The 22,771-nt window shown below is 55.2% G+C and overlaps 1 protein-coding gene across 4 annotated transcripts; it reads right to left on the bottom strand.

Annotated features, from left to right (window-relative positions):
- Positions 1 to 15,108: 15,108 nt before the first annotated feature.
- LOC117286367 lies at positions 15,109 to 22,711 on the bottom strand. 4 transcript variants are annotated; one of them, XM_033764623.1, is made up of 5 exons: positions 22,271 to 22,711; positions 19,476 to 19,687; positions 18,704 to 18,788; positions 17,762 to 17,853; positions 15,109 to 15,309 (listed from the first exon to the last, which is right to left on the bottom strand). In XM_033764623.1, exons 1-4 carry the CDS (start codon positions 22,686 to 22,688, stop codon positions 17,807 to 17,809), a joined length of 762 nt encoding a protein of 253 aa, XP_033620514.1. In that variant the 5' UTR covers positions 22,689 to 22,711; the 3' UTR covers positions 15,109 to 15,309; positions 17,762 to 17,806. The 4 variants fall into 4 exon arrangements, 3 of the variants coding, with proteins under 3 accessions (XP_033620514.1, XP_033620513.1, XP_033620515.1); XM_033764624.1 differs by lacking the exon at positions 15,109 to 15,309 and adding an exon at positions 17,345 to 17,359; XM_033764622.1 differs by lacking the exon at positions 15,109 to 15,309 and having other exon boundaries at positions 17,119 to 17,853.
- Between the last annotated feature and the right edge of the window lie 60 nt (positions 22,712 to 22,771).

Raw genomic sequence — 22,771 nt, 5'->3', positions numbered from 1 at the left:
GCGGACACAGTGCCTGGAGCCCCGGGGTTCGGCCGGCGCCGAGAAGCGGCTGCTGCTACTCCAGGCGGGACGCTGCGAGGAGGGAGTGGGCGGGAGGGACTCCCGGCTACAGAGAGGCCGGCCCCACAGCCCAGGCCACCTGAGACAGGTAGGGAGCCAAGCCCGGAAAGTGCCCGCCCGTGATTACGGGCTGTCCCAGGAGCGGGGTTGGACTAGACCAGGTGGAGGGGCAGCCAGTTCCGTGTTGGTCTCACCTAGGTCTCTTGTGCCCCTGGGAGGAAGGTGATTTGGGGCCTGACTCAGAAGGCAAACAACTCAGGGGAGGGTTGGGAGCCTCCGGGGAGGGAGTGGATGGCAGTGCTGGGCAGGGAGGAAACGGGTTAGCCCCCACCCCCCACCCCCTATGCTGGCGCTGGGGAGAGGTGGCTGTCCACCTGCACAGGGCTCTGTGGCCAGGATGGGTGTGGGCTCTGAGCCAGCAGGGCTCCAGGCCCGCAAAGACTGAGGAGGTGACAGGTGGGACCCTCCCCATATCAGTACTGGGTAATTCTTGGAGCCCTGAGTGGGGAACTGACAGAGGAGACAGGTACTTGTTCTGAATAAACCTTTCGCAAAACCCCTGCCAAATCTGGATTTCTCCCTCAAGAGCAGGATGAATTTGGGGTCAGAGGGACCAGCTAGCTGTGCTCCAGGCCTCCAGCAGAATCCCAGCCTTCCTCCTACTGGGACTGGAAAGGCAGCGGCCCCTCAGATTCATTGGCTGAGCTGTGGTCTGGGTGACGCTGCGGTCTTACATTCGAGCCGTGGAGGCTCACAGAAACAGGGTGACCCCACATGCACCCCAAGGTCCCAGCCCAGCCTCCTGATCGGGGCAGCTGTGAAGCCATTGTGGCTAGGATGCTTGGTGCATGTGTGCTGCCCTTTTCCCCACCTGACTGAATGTCCCTCCAGGGCACAGATTGTGGCACATTTGTGGTTATACTCGATGGTGCCAGGCACAGTGCTGGGAATTGTAAACTGAACACTGTACCCTCCAAGAGCCGTTGCCCCTGCCATCACACAGGTGACTGACTGTGAGGGACAGGCCTGGGTCCTCACAGTAGCTGCTGTGCCAGTGGGATTCTGAGGAGGCCTGAGCTTGGCACAGGTCCTGGGGAGGCCTGAAGTATGGATTGGGTACGCTGAATTAATGCTTCTTGGTCCTCGTGTGGAATGTGGGTAACAAGGCAGAACTAGTCCCACTCCTGATGGCCTCAGAGCCTCCCTACCTCTCCTCTATCCTTGAAGGTGCCAGGGGGTGAGGAGGTCATAGTCTCCCTCTTATTTGTTCCTAGCTCAGATCTTTCTTGGCCAGGAAGTTCTTCTAATCTGAGTTTTTCCTGTGAGAGTTTGAGCTTTTTTCCTGGTATTTTGGGGTTGGAACAGAGAACCCTGGGAGGCACCTCAGACCCTTGGGCACCCAGGTTTCTGTGGTCATATCCTGCTCTTTGACTTAGTAGATTTCCTTGAGACTGAGGCCTCTAGTTTCTCATGTTCTCCCCTGTTTCTTAGACTTGTCCCCAAGCATTCTTTGCTCTTTGATTTCGTCTTAAGACCTATGCCTGTGGGCTCAGGACTCTGTTGGCCCCCGTCTCCCTACAACAGTCCCTCCTGTGCCCCCCACCATCCACCATGGGTGGATGGGTGCTATTGGGCCAAGTAAGGGCGGACAGAGACAAAGTAGTCAGGGCTGAGATGGGGGAAGAGACCAGGGCCACTGGAATGAGTGGTTGAAGAGAGGAGGGAAGGAAGAGGAGGTGCGTGTGCGTGTGCATGCGCGCGTGTGTGTGTGTGTACGCGCTCTCACGTGTGCCAGTGTGTGACAGCACCAGGGACACAGACAGGATGGGGTGAGTGTGTGTCTGCATTTGGATGAGCTGGTTTCCCAGTGGCCTCTTGAGAGAGCTTGCTGTGACTCACTCCGTCCTTTATCTGTATGGATAAAACCCTGGCCCCACCGTGTGCCCTGGCTCTGGCTCCAGTGGTGCCTGTGGGGGCGGCTGCTCTCCCCCTGCCCAGGCCCCATTCACAGTGCAGCTCTCAGGAGACTGAGTGGCCCAGGAAAGAGCAGCTGCCTCCTATCACCTGGGACCTTGCCGGAGGAGGCGTGGTACCCACGTTCTTGTGGTGGATAAACATCTCTTGGGCTCTCACCCCCTCAGGAGCTGGGGCTCAGAAGCTACCCAGGCATCTGGGCTGGCAGCCAGAGCCCTCCTGCTGACAGCCCTGCTACAGACATGCCGCCATTCCTGCCAGGGGTTCCACAGGCCAAGTTTCTCGCCTGAGCCACAGGCTGGGCTCTGGTCACTGACTCCATTTCCAGCCTTGCTGCTCTCCCTCTCCTACCCAGGCCGTATGTCCCTCTTCATCCGCCATGTTGCCTGGCTCATCCTTATAGGCAGGCTCTCCTCTCTCCATTAGGGTGCCCTTTGCCCCCAGACCCACTGCCTGCTGACTTCTTCCTCTGCCTGAGTTTGTGATCTGCTCTCCCTCCTTACCAGCCTTGGTTCTTGGGTCTCTGAGCCCTGTTCTGGATTGTCAGAGCCCACAACCACGAGCCCTGCACCTCTTGGTAACCTTTGGCTCCCACAGTCCCCCCAAAACGGAGCCCTCCACTGGCCCCACATGCCAGCCTCAGGAGGAAGGAGGGTGAGGCTTGGCAACCCTCCTGAGCATTCCTGCCAACCTTTTCTGACCTGGGCGCCAAGGGGCCTGGCGGGCATCTCTAGGTGCCAGCCTCGCCTCCTTGCTCTGTGCCATACCCCAGGACAAGTGGGTGCTTGTCTGATGGTGGCAGGAGTGAAGAGGAAAAGGCTCCAGGTTGCTTCTGCCTCCTCCTTCTCACACCCAGCCCTGGGGTCAGCTTGTCTGGTCTTTGCTTCTCCCAACCCAGAGCCTCCTTGAGTTTAGGAGGCTCCAGGAACCCAGAGCCTGCAGTTTCCCTTGCATTCTTGTTATGGTACCCACGTTCTTGTGGTGGATAAACAACTCTCAGGCTCTCACCCCCTCAGGAGATGGGGCTCAGGAGCTGGTGCCCTGATGGAAGTTCTGGGGTCTAGTCCAGCCCTCGCCCTTGTGGGTTGGATTACTTCCTCTTCTCTCTCTAGTTATACAACCATCAGCCCCCAGGGTTGAAAAATGATCTTGGTTAGTGATTCTGAGCCTTTTGAGGTCACGAGTCCCCCTCACAGAATCTGTTGAAAGGTATGGTTGTTTTTGCTAGGAAGACATGTACACACACACAACTACTGTATACACACACACCTTGTACACACGCATGCACACACACTCAGGGCCCTGCATCTCACGTCTACCCTTGCATTTCACAAATGAGCACACTGAGGCCCAGAAAAGGGAAGCAACTCTCCCAAGGTCATACTATGAGTCAGAGGGCAGAACCAGGGCCACATCCCAGATGTACTGGCCCCAGACATGTAGGAGTTTTGCCCCCAAATGTGACTTTTGCCTTCTCCCAAGACTACCTGCATGACAGGCAGGCCTGGGCATTCCTCTGTTTCACATTGATCCAAGCACTTTTGAATACCTGTGCTAAGCCAGGCCACTGAGCTAGGAGCTAGTGACAGGGCCAAAAGCCCTGTTCTTGTCCCAGGAGGGTTGTCAGTCCAGCAACGAGAGGGAACAGACTCTAAACAAGAAATTGCACAAGTAGCATCACGTGGAACATTGCTGTGCCCATGAACAATGAGGGTAAAGGGTGTCCTGGAAGATGGTAGCAGAGGGATGGAGTGGAAGATGAGGAGGTGACACTGAAGCAAGGAGCTGGAGGATGAGCTGACAGAGGCAAGAAGGGAAGAGGAGCATCATGTGAGGGTCCAGGGATGTGGGACTAAAGGGCTTGGTGCAGCTGCTCCTGGATCCCATGATTCCCCTCTTCCACCATGCTCACTGGAGAGGGAGAGAAAGAGGCCGAGCCAGGGGCCTGGGCAGGTGAGGAAGTCTTCTGTATGTGAGGTGGCTGCGGAAGGGCTGAGCTAAGCTGCTGCTGATTTGGGGGAGAAGTGGAAGGATTTGGCTTGGAGGTAGAGTGAGGAGGAGGGGGAGGACAGGAGGGGTGAAATGACTCCCCCCATCTTACAAATATCAGGCACTTCTCCAGTTTGCGGAGTATTTCACAACTACAGAGAAGCCTACAAACTTCTAGCTGAACGCCCCCATGCACTCAGAGTCAAGTAGAGCCTTGCCAGCATCCAGAAACCCCTCTTCCTGCCCTGCCAGTCATTGCCTCTCCTCAAGGGGTTCTTCACTATCCCAACCTCTCACAGCACAGATTTGTTTGTCCTATAAGTGAGGGTGTTGTATGTATTCTTTTGCCCTTGACTTTTTTGTTCAACATTCTGGTTGTGAATTTCCTCCATAGTCTGCGTGCAGTTGTAGATTGTTGCTTCTCATTCCCAGATCGTGTTGCATTGTGTGATTTATTCGCTCTGCTACTGATAGGCATTAGGGTTGTTTCCAATTTGGGGCTATGGCGAATAGCTCTGCTGTGAACATTTCCCTGCATGTCTTTTGGTGATCATGTTCTACCGTCTGTTGGGTACATTCATGCCTTCGTGTTGACAGATGTCTCGAAGATCTTAGCACCTGAGGCACCAGGGAAATCATTCTGTGCAGGGAGCACTTCGGGTGTTCTGACAATAAGCCTAAGAGGTGTGCTGGGGAGGAGACAAGGTTCTCTAGCAACCAAATACAGGATCTGATCAAAAGATACCATGAATGTTTAAATTTTGCAACATTTATTACCATTAAAAGACACATTGCCATTGACACCCTAGCTTCAGACACTTTTATTAATCATTCTTTTTTTTTTGGTACTGGGGATTGAACTCAGGACCTTGCGCTTGCCAGGCAGGCGTGATGCCACTAAGCTAAATCCACGGCCCTTTATTCATCATTCTTGCCACTTTATGGAGCAGTTTTGGAAGTCCTCTTTAATGAGTGTCTTTACAAGGTGACAGAAAAAAAAAATACAGTGAATGCTGCTGCTGAGTGCCATCCAACAGAAAAGCAGGCTCATAAAAACATTACTCATCCACTTTATTCACTCGATGTGGTACCATGTGACAGCTGGCTCGTCCCCAAAGTCAAAATGACCATGAAAGTAAACATTTTGAATTGATTCGGGACATTTAGGCAGCCAGGACAGGGTAACTAAAATCACTCAGGATGGAGGACTCCAGAACTGCTTCAGAAAGTGGCGGGGACAATAGGATAAGGTGTGTTTGAAGTTGGAGTGTTTTGAGGAAGATTAATAGCAATGTGTTTTTATTGTGTTAAGATTTTTAAAGAAGCATTCGCTGTATTATTTTTTATCATACTTCATAGATGCTCTTGTAGTGACTCTCTTCTTCCTGCCTACCCCTCTGTGCCCCGGGGTGGGACTCAGCAGGGTAAGAGGAAGAAGCCGTAGAGAATTGCCCCCATGCGGGGTGGATGAGGTCAATGACCCTTCTCTCATTCAGCCTTATCCTCTCCCTGGGGCTGGCCTGGGTCCTTGTGGGGGCAGGAGGGCGTGAGGCTGAGGATAGGGCCCCACCCTTTATTCCTTCCCTCTTTCCTGGTGGGCAAGAAGCCAGCCCCTGCCTTTTTGTTTGATGTATGAAATTGCCACGGGCCCCGGGCAGCAGGACAGAGTGCGATGCCAAGGGCAGACAAGCTAAGGCAGCCCCCAGAGTGGGAAGCAGAAACTGCCATGAGCACAGAGGCCCATCGTGGGAGGCAAGGTGTCCCAGGCAACATCTTGGGGACAGATCCCCTTTCTGACTGTCCCAGCTGTGGTCCCTAAATTTCCCTGCATCCTGGAGACCCTAGCCCTAGTGCTTCTGTCTAGCCCCTCCCCTCTTGGTCTGAGTAGCCTTAAGCTCCAGGGCAGGAAGTTGGGCCTCTCTAAGGCTACTCCAGGAAGAGCACACAGAAGCCCCAGCTTTAGTCTTCCTTCATAGCCAGGCATAGAAGAATGTTGGGGTGCGTCTGTTGATACTTTTTCATAAGTTTGTCTTCCTGGTAAGTCTATAAGACAGTGTTTTCAGTGTTTCAATGACCTTGGTATCCTACTAGCTTAGCAAAGGACCTTCAACTTGTTCAGTACAGGTGGCCCAGTGGATGGATGGATGGATGGATGGATGGATGGACGGATGGACAGATGCTTGGTGAGAAGAGACAGGTAGAGATCCCAGAGAGAGGACCCAAATAGGGATCAAGTGCATATGTGGACAATAATGGGCAGGGATGGAGCTATTGGGTCTGGAAAACAGTGGTCTTTCTTTGACCCTGGAGCTTTACCTGGACCTGAGCATCTTTGGGCAGATCCCCAGTGGGGAGGGGGCAGCTAGGATGTGGCCAACATGGTCAGGTTCAGGCATGATGAGAGATCAAGTAGGAATATGTACACGAAGGTGTGCAGGGCTGGATGAAGTCAGCTGAGTTTTGGAGGCCTTTGGGGCTTTGGAGAGAGTGAGGAGGGTGGGACTTGGTGACCAGCTGGGGTTGGCAGCAGGTGGCAGTCACGAGGGGTGTCTTCTGGCCTTGGTGTAAACTTTTGCCATTGTCTAGCTCCTCTGGGCATTCTTGCCAATGCTCCTTTTCAGGAACCTTTGATTTCCTTATCAAGTTCCACTCTACCCTACTCCTCCTGCCATAGGTGAAACCACAAGGAGTTAGGAACAGCCTGGTAGGGCCTTAGATGCCATCCTCAGAGTCTTCTGACCCAGCCTTCAGCCTGGTGTTCTGCAGGCCCCAACCCTGTAGGCGCCATATTGATTCTGCTCCCGGAGGAAGCCTCTCAGTTCTCACTTGTCTGCTAACCTAACCCATCATCTTTTCCACCCATGTCCCCCTCCAGACATATGCTGTCTCGCTCTGACTCATCTGTCTTTATCCTGGGCCCGCTCACCTTTCCTCCCTCTCAGCTGCCACCCTCTGCTGAGCACGGTGTGAACACACGTAACCCAGTGTCTGAGTCCAACCCCTGAGAATGGCTCATTTTTAATGACTAGAATTTATTTCTTAGGGTTCTGGAAGCTGGGAAATCCAAGATTGAGGGGCTGGCATCTGCGGCATCACATGGGCAAGCGGGAGAGAAAGGGAGGAGGAGGAGAGAGAGTGAGCAAGAGGGGGAAGCTGTTGAACCCTGGGGATTGAAGCTCCCATTGAGCTACATTCTCAGCCCTTTTTATTTTTTTCATTTTGAGATAGGGTCTCACTAAATTGCCCAGGATGGACTCAAAGTTGTGATCCCCCTGCCTCAGCCTCCCAAAGTGCACGGATTGTGGGTGTGTGCCACCATGCTCTGCTGAGCTTGTCCTTTTATAGAGGAGTCTGGCGCTAACGGCATGAATCCATTCATGTCAACTGTGCCCCATGAATAAACACCTCCTGCTAGGCCCCACCTCCCAATTGCTGCTGCAATGGGGATCAGTTTTCCGACACATGAACACATTAACTTTGGAGGGCACAGGAGTGGCATAAGTCCTCACCTTTTGGGAGGCTCAGTGAGGAAGAAGATGGTCAAACACAACATCCTGACTTGCTGGGCCTGGAGTGTCAGGAAGGTGTGTATGTGCTGTGCCTGGGGTCTGGAGCAGGGACTGACCTGTTCTGCTTGGGGCAGTCTGGAAGCCCTCACAGCAGAGGTGAACAGGCTTTTCAAAGATGACACAGTCTGGGGTCGGGGATTAGCTCAGTGGTTCTGCTGCCTGCTTTGCAAATTCAAGGACCTGAGTTCAATCCCCCCCACCAAAAAAAAAAAAAAAAAAAAAAAAAAGACGACACAGTGGGGGAGGCAAGTCGGCAGCTGCTTGTCCTTCCTCATCCCATGTGTCATTCCCGGGCCCCCTGTTCCAGCTGGCTCTGCCTGGTCCTGGCCCTGCTTACCTGCTGCCTAACTCAGAACAGACGTCACACCTATGGAAGTTGGGCAGGTGACAGGCCTGAGGGGAGCTCGAGTCCAGGCCAGACCTGTGGGTCCTGCCCTCCCAGGGTGGCGGGATGCAGAATGGAGGACCGGGGGTGGGGGGGGGGGGGGGGGGGCAAGGATCTGGAGTGAGGAGCCTGGTGTGGGATCCTAGGTGGAGGCAGAACAGGGTGGCATCTACACAGCAGGCTGTGGGGATACACTGAGTTCAGCTTTGGCTTTCTCACTTAAGGGCTGTGCTTTACTGAGCATAGTATGTAACCTCTCCATGCCTCAGTTTCCTCCACTGCCTTAACAGCCTTTAGTACAGCATGGGGCACGGGACAAAGGACAGCTGCTGTCATCATTGTCATTGTTGTTGTTACTGAATTGAGTGATCAGGTTCATCCAATCCTCCAGGAAATGAGATGGGCCAGATGTGTGCTGATTTTATCAGGGGAGATGGCTTCCAGAGAGGCCTGAGCTGGAGGTTGGAGAGCGCTAGAGCCTCAGGCCACCATGCAGGTCTGATCCTGGGAAGGGAGAGAGGGAGGGCATCCAGGAAGCATCCTAGGTCTCCTGCATGGACAGTGGGAGGGCATGTCAGTAAAGTCAACAGAGAGCCTGGGAGTGAAGCTGGCACAGGAGGAAGTCCCTGTCACCAGGAATGAGTGCACCCTGGTGTGGCCTGCACTTGGCTCATGTAGTAAAGGCAGCAATGGTTTTCCCAGCATGCAGTAGGTCTGTAAGCAGCATTACTGGGTGCTGGAGGGCCTTGAGTAGTGGAGTGAGACAGTGTTTGGACTGTGGTCTGGGTGATTGGAGGGATAGGTGTGGCCTAAGCATCTGGGAGGAGGCAGCAGCTAGAGCCCCAAGCTGTGCTGCTCCTTCCCTCCTTCCTCTGCTGGCTGCCTGGCTTCCCGGTTTCCAGCCCCTTCCTGGCTGTTGGGGGGACATACTTTACCCCGGTTGTGTTAGGCAGTGTGGTCCTGCTCACAGCAGGGGTGACCCTATCTGGCCTCTGAGCCCTCTTTTCATTCTCCCCATTTCTCCTTTCTGCTTGGGATGCCTCAATGCTGAGGGGGAAACTGAGGCCTGGATGCATTGGGCAAGGGAGGGTCCTGGGTAGGGAGATTCAGGAATCTGTATTATACTGGACTCCACTCCCTTGTGCAGAGGCTCCCACCCCAGCGGTCATTGATACACCATCCAAAGCACGATAGACATGTTGCTGAAGGCAAAACCAAAACCAAACAAAGTTGATGCCGAGTGTGGGGGGATGGGCAGCCGGACACTCCTCAGGACGGTCACCCTGGCTGGCCTCTGGGGCTGGGTGTCGAGAGCAAGTGCCAAGCTGCAGCGCCATTAGGGGAATGAAGCAGAGCAGGAGTGAGCTGAGCACTGAGCTGCCTGCCTTCAGGGGAGGCCTGACCTGCTCAGGCTGCCCTGCCCCACCCCCTCCACGGCCCCCTCCGCTCCCCACCACTGCAGCAGCAGCAGCAGCAGGCGGCTGAGCACTGAGAAGTGTGAGGCACCCAGAAGGCCTCTTAACCTCAGCTGCTCAATATGCTAAGCAGGGCTAATTTATTCCTCGCCTCTCAGAGGAAGCACAGCAAGGCAAGCAGGGGGAGGAAGGATGAAAGCAGTGTTCAGGGATGCTGGGGGGCAGTTTCTCTGGGATCCCCTTGCGTCCTTTTCAAGGTCTCTCGATCCCCATGTTACTCCACACCACCTTTCAGAGGCTTCAGCTCAGAGAGGAAGCTATGTGGCCATGGGAATAGGGATGCCGGGCTGGTGAAAGTGAGCCGGGTCCTTTCTTACCGCTTCCTGGCTGGGTGCCCTAGGCCTCAGCTTCCCCAGCTAGAAAATGTGGAGAATGGAGGCCACCCAGAGGGCTGCTCTGAATGGCCAGCTTCGCAGTGCATGCCAGGCTGTGGGCAGGCGGCACTGGCCATGCCTGCTGTACTCTGTTCTCTTTGGCATCTCCTTCCCCTCTTTTGTCACCTTCTGTGGTCTGCACACATGAGTGCTGAGGTCAGCTGGGGGTGGGGAGGGCAGGAGGAGGCTGTCTTGGGAGCTCCTCTCTGGGACAGGAGAGAGGTGGGGACAGAAGAGCTCATACATCAAGGGCAACAAAATGAGGGAGGACTTGTGCTGGAAAAGCATGCACTTGGGGATATGGCTGATCTGGTTACAAGTGGGAGCTCTACTGATGACTAATCTGTGAGCCTCAGGTTCCTCATCTGGAAAGTGGGAGTGATGACACCTACCTTGTAGGGTTAGTGAGGATATTAAGGTAGCTAAGGTATGTAGAGTACCCAGCATATAGCAGGTGCTCAATTAACATCAGTTTCGTTCTCTCTGGAAGGGGTCTCTGGGTCATTGGCAGACCCCTTCCCTTGCTGACCTGGCCAGCAGACTCACCTCTGAGCTCCTCTTGGAAACCTGGGGCTAGGGACAGGCGGCAATGACAGTGAATCCCTTTGTTTTGCTTTGTTTTTTTTGAAACAAGGTCCTCCCTATGTAGTTCAGGCTGGCCTTGAACTTACTATTTAGCTCAGGCTGGCCACAGACTTTCAGTGATCCTCCTGCCTCAGCCTCCAAGTGCTCCCCTCTCAGGCATGTGCCACCACATCCTGGTATTAAATGCCTTTAGAAACAGCTTTACACGTTGCTCGGGACAGTCCAAAAGGAAGCAGGCAGGCATTGTCAGCCTGCCTCACAGATGAGGAGGCCACGCCCAGATAGGGGTGCACCCAGCCTCAGCACTGCCAGTGTCGCCTGAGGACCTGGCCTCTGTACTTGGCCTCTCTGTGCTTCTCACCCTTTCTGTTAAGCAGGGAAGCCTTGTGACCTGAGCCTTTCCTGGGAAGGGTTCCCCTCTTCTCAGGGATCCCTTGCCTTGCCTGGCTAGCCAGCCAGCCTTCTGGAACACCCCCACCTGAGCCTGTCTTAGAGCCTTGAGCCTCTCAATGCCCTGCTCCCATGGGTGCAGCCAGACCTGAGGTCACAGGAGGATGGCAGGGAGGAGCTGTGGCCACCACCTTCCTTAGGGATGGAGTAGGTCTGGGCCTGGGCCTGTGGCCTCTCCCTCATCTCCAGGAGGTCAGCCTTTCTCTCTGTCTTCCCGGGAAGCAGCTCCAGGCCCCAGCTTTCTCCCTCACCCCTGAGATGTGAGACCCCTCCCCCAGGCCACTGCCTTTGCCTGCTCCCCCGCTCCCTACCCCCAGCTCTTTAGCTGCCTCTGGGGTTGTGAGAACAGCCCCCATCTTGCTTCCCAGACCCAAGGATGGGGCATTTCCAGCTCTGGAGTCTCCCTGCTCCCCTCCCTCATTTATCTCCCCCTCTGGGAGCGAGAGGCCCTTTGTGAAGCCCTTTGTGTGGATTTGAACTCCTGAGGCCAGGCAGGGGGACAAAGGGACACCCCTCTCCCCTCCCCATTGTTCCCTCTCTTCCCAGGGGGCCTTGTGTGTGTGAGAGTGTCCACATCCCAACTTGGCATCTTTTATATGGAACTGGGGGACAGGAGAGGACCCCAGAAGGACTCAGGGGAACAGAATGGTCTTGGGGCCCCTGGATTGAGGCTGAGTGTCCCTGCTGGGAGAAGGGAGGCTGGGAGTGCATGGGATACAGACCAGAGGATAGATTCTGCCGCCCACCAGTGGGTGCCAGTGACCCTTACCGCCTGTGCTGCTCTTTGAGGTTGTCATTCCATCTCCACCTGTCTGTCCCTCTCTGCACTTCTCTCTCTCCCTTTCCTGTCCTCTGCACCCTGAAGCTCACTCTCTCCATGTCTGTCCCCCATTTCCACCGTAGCGCCTGCATTCCTGGGCACTGAGGGCTGCCAGGTAGCCCCATCTCCATAGTTCCCTTCTAGCCCTTCTAGACTTCTGCCCTGAACCTGCCGTCCCTGCCCCGGGCAGGACTGTCCCTGCCCTTCCTCTGCTCAGCAGTGGTTTTCCCCTAGAGGTGCTGTCCCCTAGGTACCCCTGCCTGTACCTCTGCTGCGGTTCCCTCTACCCTGGCACCCCTGTGACCCCACTGTCTAGAATAACCCTGGGCAGTAGGCTGCTGGCTGGATCCTGGCTAAAAATAGACTCATGCTTGGTGTGCTTCAGGGCAGACATGAGGCCAGCCTGCAGGGTCCCACATGGCCTGTTTGGTTCACATCTTCTGCGGGAGCTCTGGGGCCTTCCCGTCACACTGCTGCAGACAGAAGTTGGGAGGGCTGGGGGTGGCTCCTGGGAAGGAACTCCTGGTGCTGGTGAGCGACTCAGGCAGAGAGGTGAGCCCAGGGCTGAGATCAACCCAGGACTCCTCGCCACCAGTAAGCACTGGAGGTGGAACCGAGTGCAGCCCAGAAGACTGCAGGCAAAGCACAGTGTTCCAGGGTGGGTGGTTGGGTGGAGAGGTGGTGGTGTGCCTGGTCATGGGGCTGTGGTCAGTTCAGCAGAGCGCTTCCCCACCTGGAGGAGGCAGGGTGTTTGCCTCTTGGGAATACTGCGTGGCAGCCTCTCTGGGCCAGTGGGGCCAGAGGGCCCAGGCGCAGGGGGACCTTCCACAGGCTCACCAGGCTAATGCCTACCCCTTTGAGCCCCTGCCCCTGGGCCCTTGTCTCTTGCTTCCTGGCCTGTGAGCACCACCCTCTCTCTGGGCCTCCACTCCCTTGGAGAGAATCTCTACTCCCTAGGAGATTCTCTAGTTCAGGGGCTCCAGGGTGGTGAGCAGGTTGGAGCAGGTGCCCAGTAAAAGGGTCTGCCAAGCCCACCTTTTGGTTCCCTGAATGTTTCTACTTTTGTGGTACTGGGAACTGAACCCATGACCTTTGTACCAAGCTACACCCCCAGCCCTTTTTGTATTTTTTGAGACAAGGTCAATAAGTAGCCTCGGCTGGTCTCAAACTTGTAATCCTTCTGCCTGAGCCTCCCAGAGTGCTGGGATTATGGTCATGCACTACTATGCCTTGCTTGGATGTTCTTTTTATTTTAACAGTGTCTGGTTCTTATTTCATGGCTGCACTTGCTTCTGCTCTCTTGCAGAGGGTATTGGTGACCATCCTTTAGCCTTTCTTTTTCCTGCCTTATATTTGCTTCTTCCAAGTTGCTTTTGCTCCCCGTTGCTTACTCAAAGCTTTCAGGAACCTGAGTTTTCAGCTCAATGTTTAAACTGGGACACCGAAGGGCGGATTGTTTGCCCTCACCTGTCTGCCAGGCTGGGGTAGCTTCATGGCAGAAACTTTGATGAGTATCTTTGCGTCTCTCCCTTTGGGCTCCCTGGATCCCAAGAGAAATCCCCACCTGTCTGCTGGGGGCAGGAGCAGGCCCGGCTGCCACTGGAGCTCAGTGATCATACACCTTCCTTTCAGAGCCACACCCTCCGCTGTGCCTCCTGTCCCCAGGCTGCTGCTGACTTACTCTTTCCAGGGAATGAGTCTCGTGCCTCCTTCCAGATCAGAGAGGAGATCTGGATTGTCATAGTATCCCATCCTCAGAGTCTTACCAACTTCCTATTTCCAGTTCACACATATCCCCTCTGGAAAGTCTCTGAGGTCACCAGTCCTGAGCCTTTGGGGGTCTCTGGTCTCTGAATCAGCTGCTTCTTGGCCGTTACTTTGGTTCAATGTTCTGCGGTGTTGGGTTTATAGTTCCCAGTCACCCTTCGCTCTCCATCTCCCAGATGTTGAACACTGTTGTCGGGGTGATATTCAAAATATTTAACAAGCGATTCCAGGGACTGGCCTAGGAGGCAGAACTGGGGCTCTGTTGGGCAGGGAATTGCTGAAAGGAGGAAGTGGTGTGGTGACAGGGTGGGGGTGTTGTGTCTGTTGCCCTGCTGGAATGGAAGGGCTGCAGGGAGGTGTACACTGAGCATCATGCGCTGCTGTTGGCATTTCCGCTCCTTTTTTTTTTCCTCCACCCGGATTTATGCTTTATTAAAAAAAAAATAAAAAGAACCCTTTACTGTTGTTTTAGCGGGCTTTCTAGGGGGAACGAAAACAAACACATGGGTTCAATCAGGCCATGCCTCGGAAGGATCTGATTCACTTCTTTGGTCTCGGGTGCAATTACCTGTGACCCAGATGGCGGCCCCTCTGCTTCCTTGATGGGAAGTTTAAGGTGCATTTTGAGGCCATTCATGGATGGTGAGCATTGAGCCAGCACCCAAGATGTGAAGGAGAGAGAGAGAGAGAGAGAGAGAGAGGCTTCCTCCAGTGAGACGCGGGCTCAGGGAGGAGGACCAGGGCAGCTCCCAAACTGTCATCTCCTCTAATGAAGACGACACAGGCACCCCCACTGCAGCAGGCAGCTCCCTGGCTCTGCTCCATCAGCTCTGCACAGCACTCTATCATGTGGGGTCCAAGGCAGTCAGGAAGTTCCTTCAGCACTTGCTTTTGTCTTTCTGGGGGGAGGTTCCCAGCTCTCCTTACTCCCTCTCTTCCCTGTCCCAGTCCCCTGCTCCTCACTGACTGGGCCCCAGCCTGTGGCGCTTGTCTTTCTGGATGCACAGCTTGTATGGTGGAGATTCAGGCACTGGACAGCAGGGCTGGTCCATTTTCCTGCTTAAGGGGAGCAGGGGCTTTGAAAAACTGAGATTTTATGCTGAGCCATGAAAAACTAAAGACTCAGAACTTAGTTGGGGCACATAAAGAGAGCATGGGGAGCAGAAGGTTGAAAATAGAAGTTTCTCTGGCAGTGTGGTGCCTCACTGGAAGTTCTGCCTGTTGTCTAATTTGAGTATTTTTCTACTTCAATCTTGGCTCATTTTCTCATTTGCTTTCTGTTGGGTGGGGGACTCAGGAAATCATTGCTGGGCTCCCTTCTCTCTCTTCTCTAATTCCTTTCTTTTACTGGGTCCTGTGTGCCCTCAGTCTACCTACCCTCTGGCCCACTTCTAGCATCTTCTCACGATGCTCCTTTGGTGTCACCCTTCTGAGACTCTTGGCTCTTCTTCTGAGGTGCCCACACCCTGGCTAGGGCTGTGAACTTTGTGTTCCAGACAGGGCGCTCTAGATGAGGGCTCTGGCAAGGAGCATCGTCAGGGGTGGGGGGGACTAGGCAACGGGCACTGGCAGACCCAGGCAAGGTTGCCGTGCACTTGCCTTGGGCGGCTCACCTGGCCCCAGGTTCTGTGATATTTGTCTGGGAGCTCCTGAGGTCACTTTGATGAGTCAGGTCAATGTCAGGCAGTCAATTCAGTCCACACAACTGCGCCTTCAGGTTAGGATTCTTGGCTCCACGTTAAGGAAGAGGAAACTGGCTCAGACTGGAGAAATGATCTCCCCAAGGTCACAAGGCCTGTAAGCGCCGGGCCCAGAATTTGGACCCTGGATTCTTTGTGAACTCTGCTCTGGATTCTTCTCTCTGGGAGGTAAGGATAGTGATGATGGAGGGGATGCTTCACCTACCTATGCTTTCTCCTGGCAAGGTCCGAACTGCTCAGGAGGTAAGAAAGGCAAATACGGTGGTACTTGTTTGACAGATGAGGACACCGAGGCTCCCGGGAGGGTCTGTGCCCCCAGCTTATCTATCCATAGGGCCAGATGGGGCCGGGCTGGCTGAGGGTAGCTGCAGCAGAAACCTCCTGCTCTCTGGTCTGCCCGGACGCTGCCCTGCTCTGCCCTGAGGCTGGCAGACAGAGAATATAATGTGCCAGAAGCTGTGCTCAAGTGGACTCCAAGGAGGATCTGGGACCTTTTGGGATAGGGAAAAGAGGAGGCCAAATTGGACCATGGAAGTCTGTAAGGGCCGGGGGAGCCCCCCATGTTGATCTGAGGAATGGCGAGGACTTTGCTCTGAGGCGCCGTCTCTCCTGTTACTGTGCAGTGGTACAGGACTCATGTTTGGGTGGGCTTGGGGACCCCCAGGAGCTTGCTCTGGACCTCACCCAGCTGTGGCCCAAGGTCCGTGGCTCAGGGTATCAGGCTTCTGACCAGGATGCCTGAAGCTGAGCCCAGGAGGGTCTCAGCTCTGACCCCGCTCTGGGGCGGCCCCTTCAGTGAGCCAGGGGATACAGGAGTATCCGGGAATCCCCAGCCCTGTTGCTCATGGAGCCAGGGGATGAGGCCTTGCCTGCCTTGTTTTGTGCCTCAGTTTCCCTGGCTGGCTACACCCTATGCATTCTTTCCCTTTCCTTTATTACTGTCCTCCCCTCCCCTCACCTGGAAGATAGCCCTTCATTGCCACTCAAAGCTCTTTGTAGGATGGACAGGGGCCGTCCACCTTCTCTCTTGGCTTCAGTGGATGGAAAAACCCACTGCAGAAACGATAGCCTGGGAGTGGGCACAGGAGAAGAGCCCAGTGAGATGGCCCAGCAGGAGGGAGTGGGGTGGCAGGGGGCTGGATGGGTGAAGGTCACGGGGCAGAGAAGGAAGCAGTGGATGGATTGAAAGTGAACCAGGACCTGGTTATCTGTCTGCATCTGCCTCTCTATCCTGTCTCTCTCCTGGTGCCTCCAGATGTCTGCCCATCACTGCCACTGTCTTGCCTTTTTGTGTCATCTGGATTCCTAGGACAGGCAACTTTAAACCAGCTCCCTTCCTGTGGTGCCACCCACACTGAACCACTCTCTCTGTCCAGTTCAGGGCAGACCAGACCGTGGTTGCATTCTGTGGAAGGGGGCTGGGCAGGAGGGGTGGGGTGATTGCATGCGCTGTTCCTCTTGGGCATCCCAGCCTAGCCCTCTGGTCCTCCCCCTTCTCCATCCTCCTTCCTCTCTCTCCTCCTGCTCTCTCCATTCATCTCACTCTCTCCCCCAGTTCCATCTGAATCAATTAGACCGTCCCTGCTTTAATCTCATTGCAGGAGCCTGGGCTCAGGCCCAGCAGCCCAGCAGCCCAGCTCCCAGGTCTGCTGTCTCCACCCTGGGCCCTGCAACCAGCACTCCAGGAGCAGAGGGATGACCAGGATGACCTCAGGACATCTTTTCTTTCTCCACCCCCAGCTTCGAAGGGAGGGAGCCCAGTGGATCAATACCCCGATCACAGCAGGCTGGCCTCGCCCCTCCCCCTCCCAGCGTTTATCATGTCAGCTGCTGGGTGGTGATGGAAGTCATTTGGAAAGGGGCCGGGAGGACCGGGATTCCCAGCCTGGAGAATGAAGAGGAGTGGAGGTGGGGAGGGGAGGGGGCTTGAATAACGAGCCACGTCTGAAGGCATTTATTGTGCAGGCGAGAGTGACCAAGCTATTCTCCTTCTCTAGGCAAGGCAGGCTAAGAGGAAATAGTCTGGAATTTGAGAACGGGGATGGAGGTGAGGTATCAAGGGGAACTTCCTGACTGTTGGAGACCAGGGACCTGGTTAGTGGTGGTGAAGGGAGAAAGAGGATCCAGGGAGTCACCTCCTTGTGATTCCTCTGGGAGGAGAGACATTGCCTTCCCTCCTCCCCTCTCTCCCCTTCTGGCTGCAGTGTTGTGCTGTGGAAAAGCAATGAGCCAGGGTTGGGGTCTCTGGCTGAGTTCTGGCATGGTCATTGCCTAGCTGCTTGACCCCTGGCAAAGCCACTGTATCTCGCAGAGCCTCAGTGTCCTCATGGAAATGGACAAGGAAAGGGGCTGGGTCCTTTTTAAGATTAACTGGAATCAATACTGGATATCACGGCCCAGTTTCAGAAAAGAAACATGGGGTCTCTCATCAGGGGGTTTGTGGAATGTAGATGCATAAAGGTTTGCTCATCTAGGCTGAGGTAGAGGCAAGAACCTCAGAAATCACAATCCCCACCAGCCCATATACCACAGCTGTGAAAGGGACCCCTGGATTTGGAAACGGGAATGGCCTCCCTCTTTGCCTTCTTTGCTTAACTGTGGCAGTCAACTTACCAAGTGCCTTGTGTCCCTGCCCCATGCCGGGTATCATGCTAGGTCCTAGGATGCACCTAGGAATGATGGAGAAGTCTTCTGGAGCTGGCATTCTGGTGGGGAGGAGTGTGAGACAGTGAAGGAGTGAGCCAGTGTTCCCAGAAGAGAAAGGCTGAGCACACTGGTGTCACACAGAGGTGGGTGCAGGGAATGGAAGGACTTTAATGGGGTGGGCACAAGAGGCCTCCCTGGAGCCCTGTAGGGACCTCTACCAGGGTGTGTGGAGAGAAGCCCAGGGGCTGGATATGAGTTCTGAGCCTTGTGGCTGGTTGGGCAGTTCCCCATGAGTGTGGCTGGTGTGATGCCTCTTTGGGTGGGGTAGGGATGAGGGCCTAGAGAGCCAGCCTGGGAGATAGCACCTAAGGCAGAGCTCCCTGGGGCCCAAGGGAGAATCACTGAGGCAGAGGGTAGGGAAGCTCGACCTCTGGTTGTGAGGGAGAGGCCCATGGAACTTTGTCTCCTCTAATCCTGGAGAAGGATGGGGGGGTGGTCCCCAGGGAGCTTTCTGCACACATCTCTCTCTGGGTGTGAAAGTGAGACCTGGAGTCTCCAACCGGTCGCCCAAGTGGTTCTCCCCTAACAGGAGCTGCCTTTGTCCCCCTGCAGATAAAACCAGCCAGGGGCACCTCGGCCCTGAAGGCCTGGGACAGAGGAGCTCTGTGCCTACCCTGGGCTGGTTGTGCTCTCCTTCCATGGGCTGTCCCAGGGGGCCTGTGGGCCACAATCTGCTCTTTTGTTTCTCCAACACCTGTACTGGTCACCTCTGGGAAGTTTCCTGTTCTTCTTTTGCTTCTCGGTGAGAAAAGAGGCTCTGATCCCAGGAAGATTTAGGGAGGGCCCATTCTGCAAACATGGCCTCTATCCCACCTGGATGAGGATTGGAATCTGCTCCTTGGCCCTCACCCAGAGTCCAAAAGATCATGAAGGAGTGTGAAATAGCGTGATCTCCATAACACCCAGGCTGGACCCAGTATAGTCCCATGGCTACCTGCAGGCCCAGGTGAGAAGAGAGGGGAAGAGAGGGGAAGGAGGAGGATCAGAGGATGGCAGGACTGTGAGACAGGCCCTGGATTCTGTGGGAGCTTGGCGTGGGCCATGTCACATGGGCAGGGGGATAAGGAGTCATCAGAGGATCAGTTAACCTTGATGGCCATCTCCTGGATGGTGACCAGCTCTTCAAAATTGTCACTGGGGGGCCAGAATTTGGCTCAGTGGTTCTACTGCCTGCTTCAAAAGCTCAAGGGCCCAAATTCGATCCCTGGTACCAAAAAACAAACACATAAAATAAAAATATTGTCACTGGGGAGGGAGAGGTGAGGAGCTGGGGACTACCGTTGGGCCCCCAATGGGGGCCTGAAGAGAGGTCTTTATGTAGGGTCTGCCATGAGGGCCCTCTCACAAACAGGATCCTACCCATGGTCTCCCAATCCCTTCCTCACACCATGTTTTGGCCTCAAAGACATGGCCCTCTGGACCTGCATATTGGTGTGTAGTTCTTTTTTTTTTGGTACTGGGGATCGAACTCAGGTCCTTGTGCTTGTGAGGCAGGCGCCGGAAGCACTGAGTTAAATCCCCAGCCCCTGGTGTCTAGTTCTTTATGGGAGCCTTACATCTCTGTTCCTGAGGTCAGGGGCTTGCAAGGAGAGGAAAGGAAGGAGGATGCATTAGCACTTACCATAGGCAGGTTGTAGCTTCTGGTGTTCTGAGTACTTTGAGGGAGAGTGGGGATCAAGATTGGGAGGAGACCTTGGAATTGGAAGTCCTCCACCCCCACACATATGTTTTGGTGAAAGAGGAAGAAGGTCCTTGCTAGAATCTTCCAGGAGGTTCTGGATGCCTTCTGGAAGGTATGGGTTCCTGCAGTTGTTATTCTCAGGATTCTGATCTCTGTAGGAGATGAAAACAGAACAGAGGACTTGGGGCAGGATAACCTTGGGCTTCAGGAATTGAAACATTTAGCATGAAGCTCCCTGGGGAATGGTGGGGCCAGGAGCTGTGAGGGGAAAACTGGAGAGGCTCTCCAGGCAGTGATAGGCCTGACTTCTGTGCCTATCCCTGTCAGCCTCAGACTCTTCCCTCTCCCCTGAGGTTCATTGGCTGAAGGTGCCTCTTGCTGGGCAGAGGCTAGAAGTAAAGGTCTCTGTCTTTGGGAGCCCTTTCCATCAATATCTTCAAGTCGGGGAGGGCTGGATATAGTTATTGCCTCCCTGTCTTCCCACCTCTCTGCTTCCTTCTGTGTGTGGAGCGTCTTTCATGGCTTAAGTGATGAGTAGACCTTAAGAATCCTCTGAAGAAAAAACTAACTTGGGCAGATGTGGCGGAAAGTGTCTGTATTCCCAGAACTCTGGGAAACTGAGGCAGGAGGATAGTAAGTTCCAGCCCAGACTGAGTAATTTAGTGACTTACTGAGACTCTGTCTCAAATTTTAAAAAGAAGAGAAAGACATGGATGAATCTATAGTTCAGTGTGAAGGCCCTGGGTTCAATTCTCAGTACAAAAATAAATACATACATAAACAAAAAGTCATCTTGCCTTGCTCCCATGCGCTAGGCAGCCAGTCCTATTTGAAGAACTTCTTTCTGCTTTCTAAGGTCTTTCTATTAAACTCCCTTCCACGTGCTATGATTAAGTCCATTTCCTTCTGTTTCCCAAGTTGGGAAGCTGGGAGGCTGTGGTGAATTCTGAAGCCCCCTCCCTCCAGGCCCGGAGCAGGGTGTGGCAATGGTAGGCCTGTTGCTAGGGATGGTGGGCACTTTCCAAGACTGACCTGTAGGGATGACTTGCTTTAGTGAGAGACACTACCATTCCACCTGCTTTCCTGACACCCCTCCAGCTTCCATCTGGACCATTGCAGTGGAGAAGTGATGGTGGTGTCCCTGCTTCGGGGACTGATTGATGGGGCTGAAGGGCTCTGATGCCTGTCTTCCCCCTCTATTCACTCACCCAGCTGCCTCCTCCCTCACTGGCTCATCTTCCTGGGCTCCTTCTCCTGTCCCCCGCAGTGCCAGCTCTAGCTGCCTCCTCTGGGGGTGCACAGCAGAAATGGGGGTGGGGCTGGACTGAGAAGTCAGCTGTGGCCCTGGAGAGCCTGAGGGCAGAGCTCAACTATCCCCACACCCTTTGGCCCTCAGCCTACACGTTGGGAAAGGGACCCTAGTTGGCGCAAGGGAAGCCAGTGACAGCAAGACAGCCTGGCCCTGAGATGGCGCAGGCCCTGGGGGTGGGTGAGGGGTGTGGGCCTGGCTGGCTCCCAGGGCCTGTTGCTGCAGAAGAGGCCCTGCTGCAGCTCCCTGCCCCCTTTTCTCTGGGCTTGGCTGCCTGCCCTCTTGGCTTCTCAGCAGCCACAGAAGTGGGGCAAAGCTCATGGCTGCCCTGCCAGCCCTTCTCGTGTGCTTATGGGTATCAGTCAGGCCATCTCAGTCTGTCTCTACATCCCCTTCTCCCCAGAGCCCAGCATCTCTGCTTCCCGTGTCTTTTCTTCCTTCTCCCTAGTTCCAAGGTCCCAATCTGGTGACTGCAAACAGTATTCCTGAGAGGACCCTGGAGGTAGGGAGGGGCCGTGCCTGGTGGCAGGATGGGACTCAACAGAGTGAAAACAGGAAGCAGAGGGCCCTGCATCCCAGCAGGTGGGGATGTGCCCGCTAGTTTTCCATTTTGTTGAGCCACTCTCTCTTCCAACCTGTTGGGGTGCTTGGAATCTTCTCAGGGTCTACACACCTCGAGTTGGCTGGGAGAGAGAGAGAGCACCAGCTTAGCCGGAGTCAGAGGTTGGCCTAGGAGGAAACAGCTGGTTCTGATCGCTCTTAGTGTCCTCATAGGCGAGCTCGGGTTAAGGTGGTGGAAGCCGGCTGGCTCTGTTTAACTTAATCACATTATGCTCCGGGGAGCAATATGGGAATTGGAGTGCGATCTGGAGGGAATCCACGCACACGCACACACGCACGCTCACACACTCACTGCAGCGGGGCGCACAATGCTGCCACCGCCCGGGGCCCCCTTGGCTGCCGCTGCTTCCCGCAGGCGGACCCATGCCCCGCACCGCCTCTGCCAGGTCCCCAGCGCCTCTCCTGCGCGGCTCCCCGCGCACCTCAAAAGTTGCCGGGGCGCTGCTCTCGCACCCCAGCCGGCCAGAGAAGCAGAGGCGCTCCGCTTCCCAGGATAGCAGAGATCGAGCCATTGGAGGAGGACCCCAGCAAGGCGCTCCCGGGAGATGGAGCCAGGTTGGGGCCGCGCGGCGGGTCCCTAGCCCCGCTCCTCCCGCTAGAGGGGGCGGGGCGCAAGCGCTATTCCCCTGGGACGGAAGGTCCGGGAGACCCCGGGAGCAGGGCTCCTGCCTTCCTCGCCTCCATCCCCCGCGCAGCCAGCCCTTCCTCCTCTCCTACCGTCGCCCAGCCAGCCTCCTACTCTCTCGGGTGCAACATGGCTCGGCTGAGCTGGTGCTTCTCCTGCCTGGTCCGATGGGGTAAATACCTCTTCTCGTGCCTCCTGCCCCTGCTCTTCTGCCTCCGCAGCCAGGTAAACGCCGCCTGTCACACCGGCACCTTTGGAACCTCCATCCCCATCCTCCAGACTCTTGACGGTCAGGCGCCCCCTGGGGCTGCTCAGGCTTCCGATTTATCACCCACCCTCGGGAAAGCATCATCTTGGTTCCAGAGGTTGGAGATGCCAGGGGATCCCCTGCCCATGCTGCACGGCTCCTGGAGGGGGAGGAGCTGCCCTCTCCCATCACACCAGTAGCATCTTGGTTTGGCTCGAAGGTTGAAGGGTAGCGCTGGAGTATCCGGAGGTCCTGGGAGGTGCGGGGAGCTGAAAGTTTCTGGAGTTTTATGCAGCTTTCGCGTTTCTGTGGGAAGAGAATGTGTATTCCTGGAAATGCCCCCCTCTCCATCCCCAGAAGCCCCAGAGTTAAGGCTGGAGGTTAACAGAGTTGGAAACAGAAAGAAGAGAATCCTGGGCTTCGGGGGGGGGGGG

This window comes from Fukomys damarensis, unplaced genomic scaffold, assembly GCF_012274545.1.
Source record: "Fukomys damarensis isolate Sample0158 unplaced genomic scaffold, DMR_v1.0_HiC HiC_scaffold_16, whole genome shotgun sequence".
NCBI lineage: Eukaryota > Metazoa > Chordata > Mammalia > Rodentia > Bathyergidae > Fukomys > Fukomys damarensis.
This window is presented reverse-complemented; position numbering and strand designations above follow the sequence as displayed.

Coding starts and splice junctions, on each gene's coding strand:
- LOC117286367 (XM_033764623.1), bottom strand. CDS start 22,688: ATGGAGAGGGGGGCATTTCCAGGAATACACATTCTCTTCCCACAGAAA. Junction 19,688..22,270: donor GGCAGGAGGCACGAGAAGAG/GTATTTACCCCA, acceptor CATCTCCTACAG/AGATCAGAATCCTGAGAATA. Junction 18,789..19,475: donor GAAGCTACAACCTGCCTATG/GTAAGTGCTAAT, acceptor CTGGGCCTGCAG/GTAGCCATGGGACTATACTG.